Source organism: Scophthalmus maximus, chromosome 16 (assembly GCF_022379125.1).
Source record: "Scophthalmus maximus strain ysfricsl-2021 chromosome 16, ASM2237912v1, whole genome shotgun sequence".
NCBI classification, from domain to species: domain Eukaryota; kingdom Metazoa; phylum Chordata; class Actinopteri; order Pleuronectiformes; family Scophthalmidae; genus Scophthalmus; species Scophthalmus maximus.
In genome coordinates, this window is record NC_061530.1 from 7,673,848 (window position 1) to 7,678,595 (window position 4,748).

General features: G+C 49.3%; 1 protein-coding gene across 1 annotated transcript; it reads right to left on the reverse strand.

Annotated features, from left to right (window-relative positions):
• Positions 1 to 417: 417 nt before the first annotated feature.
• On the reverse strand, positions 418 to 4,435 carry LOC118287819 (transcription factor Sox-9-A). Its single transcript, XM_035613389.2, has 3 exons — positions 3,589 to 4,435; positions 3,132 to 3,382; positions 418 to 2,897 (listed from the first exon to the last, which is right to left on the reverse strand). Exons 1-3 carry the CDS (start codon positions 4,023 to 4,025, stop codon positions 2,086 to 2,088), a joined length of 1,500 nt encoding a protein of 499 aa, XP_035469282.1. The 5' UTR covers positions 4,026 to 4,435; the 3' UTR covers positions 418 to 2,085.
• Positions 4,436 to 4,748: the final 313 nt, after the last annotated feature.

Below are 4,748 nucleotides of genomic sequence, written 5' to 3' on the forward strand. Positions count from 1 at the left end.
TTGTTTGTATGAATCTCTGCCCCCCTACCAGGATTTTATCTCAGCGGGACACGTCAACCACCATTGAAATAAATTCTGATAATTTTCGGTCGTTTTACACCACTTACTATATCAAGTGGCTCCATCCAGGTCCCCTAGAGCCTCACAGCCCCCTGCTGCTACCAGCTGACGGGTGGAGAGGCAGGAAGAAAATAAAGAGGGGGAAGAAAAAAAAAACCCCAAGGCTTCTGGGAAAACAAACACTAGTCCTGCTTCTTGGCACTCTCCTCTTAACCCGTTCACTGACTCTGCATGTGGAGAACACTCTTCGGTACAATCTGTCAAAGACCGGTTCAGCTTCATGTCGTTCCAACACCGTGCTGTTGCATAACTGGCGGTCTCCGGAGGTTTATTCTCAAAGATAGATGACAAACTTTCTTGTTGCTGTTTTGGTTTTTTTAAATAGCATTTTCTTTTTTTATTGCAAATACATATACAAAAGATTCTTTGAAGAAAGTACAAATACATGGCGAGATGGAAAAAAAAAACCAACAGGAGTATTGCCATCGTCAGTCCTTTGATATTGAGAGAGAAAAAGGAAATGGAGCTTGCAGAGCAGAAAGAAAAGACGGTCCCTCTGGCGATCGCACAAACATAAAAGCCCGACAGAAAGAAAAAGAAAAAGTGTAGAAAACCTTGTAACTCCGATAGAATTTTCCAGTTCTTTCAGCCATAGATTAAAAGTCAAACTCAGAGGAAATTCACAAATAACACAAATAACTCGTACACGTTTTGTTAGATAGCCCCCACCCCGACCCCTTTAGAAAAAGACAAAAACATACTTAAAATAGACATTTAGATAAGATAAATAAACCCCCAAAAATACGATTACAGCGTGTACCTTTTTTTTCTCTAAGTACCCCCTGGGTTGAAATTATTAAAAAAGGGGGGGAAATTATATACGTCTACACTGCAAAGAGGACAATTCATTAGTTATAAGAATAGTATGCAAAATAATTACTTTGAAATAAAATTAAAGAGCTAATAAATAAATAAAGTTTTAAAACAGGACTTTGACCCTGGAGGGGGGGGGGGTCGAGGACACCAGCATGGTGGGAGACTGCAGAAGGAGACCCGAGGGGGTCAAAGGTGACTTCCTGTAGCTGTCAAACACACGCTGTTAGACGGTAAGTGTAATCTCAGCTGTGGCCATTGCACACGCACACACGCACACACGCACACACGCACACACGCACACACACACACACGCGTAGAAAAAAGTTTGAGAAAATTGTAAAAATCCAAGGCACTGAGGGCTGGGAAGGGGCTGCAGTCTCCTCCGTCAGGACAACACAGAGTTGTGAAACCAAGTCCGTCTCTCTTTTCTCCGCATTGCCTAATATCTTTTCTGATGATCGTGACACATAACTTGAGGAGAAGAACGAGAAAAAAAATCAACAGCATTAACAGCTTAGATACGAAACCGTACCTGCTGAACGGCACAGGAGAGAGTAAGCAACGGCTAAAAAACAGAAAACCCACATATGAAATCCAACAGCAAACCAGACACTGCTGAACCGGTTAAAATATAAAAGCTTTTGGTTTTTTTAATATCTACAGGTACAAATAATTACCCGAAGCCCCCCCCCCCCCCCCCCCCCATGGGTTACAAACTGCCAGCGTATGAAGGGAAAAACAAAATGAAAAGGAAAAAACATACACAGTACCTACTGAAATATCAACAATCAATAAGTCCTCACAGAGGATTTTCTTAAGTCTTTTCATCTCTCTAAAAAAAAATATATATATATATATATACATATATATATATATATATATATATATATATATATATATATATAGTTTCTATCATGATACAATAGCAAGGCACGACGTGAGCCAATCACAAGTCCAGCTCTCCTCTTCTTAGAATTCAAGTGTCTGATTTGAGGGAAGAACTCTCCCTGGAGTAAAGTGTTTTGGAGTGTGTGCATGTGTCTATATATCGGCTGGATGTGTGTGTGTGTGCGTGTGTGTGCGTTTGTGTGTGTGTGTGTGGGGGGGACTGTACATGGGTGTGCGCTGTCTCTCAGTCTGTCAGGCGGCTCAGGGTCGGGTGAGCTGGGTGTAAACCGGAGCCTGCTCCCAGTGCTGCGGGCTGCTCTGCGGGATGGAGGGCACCCCCGTGTTGTCGGCTATGGGCGTATACATGGGCCTCTGGCTGGGGCTGCTCATGTAGCTGAAAGTCGAGTAGAGCCCCGAGCCCTGCCCCGCCCCCGCGTGGCTGTAGTAGGAGGCGGTGGCGGTGCCGCCCCCCTGGTGGTCGGAGTAGTCGTACTGCTGCGCCCTGGAGATGGCCGGGTAGGCGGAGGAGGGGGGGCTGTAGTGCTGCAGGTTGAAGGGGCTGTAGGCGATGTGCTGCGGCGAGCCCTGCTGCTCGTTGTAGTGGCTCGGGCTGAGCTGCTCCGTCTTGATCTGGGTCCTGTGCTGGGCCTGAGCTGCCTCTGAGCCGCCGCTGCTCCCCAGGGTGGTCAGGGTGTGCTGCTGCTGCTGCTGCTGCTGTCCCTGCTGGGTCTTGGCCAACCAGGCCGCGGGGCCTCCCGCCTGCGGGCTGACTGGGGCGCCGCCGCTGATGCTGTAGCTGCCCGTGTAGCTGACTGGCGTGGCGTTGCCAGGCAGGCCCGGGTGGCCGTTAGGCGGCAGGTACTGGTCGAACTCGTTGACGTCGAAGGTCTCGATGTGGGAGATGACATCGCTGCTGAGCTCGCCGATGTCCACGTCGCGGAAGTCAATGTTGAGCTGGCGCCCAGCGGGGCCATCGGGCAGAGAGCGGAGGCCACCCTCGCGCTTTAGGTCCATCTTGCCTGAGCTGACATCAGTCTTTGGGGTGGTGGGAGGCGTTGGGGGCCCCTGGGAGCCTGGGGGGGAAAAAGAAATAGATTAGACTTTACTCATGTGTTATTTCAGCAAACCTATATTACTGGGCTTGTGTTCGAGAATGAATTCTCACATTTTTTTTTAAAGAATTTTTAATGTTTCTTAAAAAAGGAGGGAGGGGGGGGGGGGCATGGAAGCATCCACACGATCACTGAGTCGAAATATGTAAGCACTGAGAGGACTGGGATAAAAAGTTTTTTTTTCTCTTCGCTCACCTGAGTGCTCACCCGGGGAGTGCACCTCTCCCATGCTGGAGGCCGGGGAGTCCGCCTGCTGGAGAGCTTTGAAGATGGCGTTAGGGGAGATGTGCGTCTGCTCGCTGCCGTCCTCCGGCTCGCTCTGTCCGTTCTTCACCGACTTTCTCCGCCGCGGCTGGTACTTGTAGTCCGGGTGATCCTTCTTGTGCTGCACCCGGAGCCGCTCAGCCTCCTCCACGAACGGCCGCTTCTCGCCTTCGTTGAGAAGTCTGTGCGCAAATGGTGCCATTAGTGTCACGACTAGTTTACTCTAAGTTTACAACTCTAAAGAAGTGTGAGGCGAAATAAGGTTTTTCAAGTCAAATGACTAACACAAAAACACACACATTTAAGGAAAGCTACAGGCTGATTCGTGTATTCATTCACAAACGCTGCGTCCTGAATCGGTGCGTAAAAGCAGAGCGTCGACACTTACCTCCAGAGTTTCCCCAGAGTTTTGCTGAGCTCCGCGTTATGCAGGTGTGGGTACTGATCCGCCAGCTTTCTACGCGCAGCCTGAGCCCAAACCATGAAGGCGTTCATCGGTCTCTTAACGTGAGGCTTGTTCTTAGATGATCCGTTAACGCGCACCGGCATGGGCACCAGGGTCCAGTCGTAGCCCTTGAGCACCTGGGACACTGCTTCGCGGATGCAAGCGGGGAACTTGTCGTCGTCGTCTTTCTTGAATTCAATCAGGGTTCCGTCCGCTCTGAGCAGCCCGTTCTCCGACGGCCGGGTGTTCTCGGTGTCGGAGCCCGAGCCGGACGGGCACGGAGAGCCCGCGGAGTCCTCGGACATGCTCGGGCTCGGGGCGTCAGAGAGACACTTGTCTTGTTCCTCCGTCATTTTCAGGTAAGGGTCGAGGAGATTCATACGAAAAACGGCTCGGTACCAAAATTACGCGTGAAACGGGTGAGTTTATATAGGTGAGTTTATTGAGACGCTCTCGCGAGAGGAACAAAAAAAAAAAGCCTCTTAAAATGACTTTACCTTTCCAGGATAAGTTTTGAGAGAAGTGGACAGAAAACGGCAGCAGGTTATCTGTCTCTCTCTCAGCGCTCCGGTGCGTAAAACCGTTGTGGAGAGCGAGTGTCTTTACGCGCGAGCTTCGGGCAGACTCCCCGGACGAGTGCGTTTCTTGCAAACGGATCCGCACTTCGAAACGGCAAAAAACAAGCCAGCTGGTAAGAGTTTGCTCTCAACTCTGCAGGGTGAAACGGTAAAAGGCTCCGTTCTCGTCTCCAAGTACAATCCCCAGAACGCGCGAGTGCTTTGAACTGCGAACGCTGTGCATGCGGGTTTATAACGGCGTTACCATGCCGCACAGGAAAGCCCGAACCCGATTGGATGGCAAAGTGTGACGCCAAAGTAAAGGAATTTGATCCACAACCCCCCCCCCCAACCAGTACAGAAAACACACAGACACTTTCTTTTACACACACACACACACACACACACACTCCAGCCAGAATATACAGTGCCTTTTTATTTTCTGCTGGATTTTCTTACATATCAACGTCGTATACGAAAAGAGTGAGAGTTTCAACATGTAACCACACAATTACATAGAAATTACAAAGTATTACGAAAAAAAAA

What these genes read in the sequence shown, in the direction of transcription:
- LOC118287819 (XM_035613389.2), bottom strand. Translation starts at nt 4,025, where the DNA reads ATGAATCTCCTCGACCCTTACCTGAAAATGACGGAGGAACAAGACAAG. An exon ending in ACTCTGGGGAAACTCTGGAG is followed by an intron (nt 3,383 to 3,588) that starts GTAAGTGTCGAC and finishes ATTTGCGCACAG; the next exon opens with ACTTCTCAACGAAGGCGAGA. An exon ending in CTCCCCGGGTGAGCACTCAG is followed by an intron (nt 2,898 to 3,131) that starts GTGAGCGAAGAG and finishes TTTCCCCCCCAG; the next exon opens with GCTCCCAGGGGCCCCCAACG.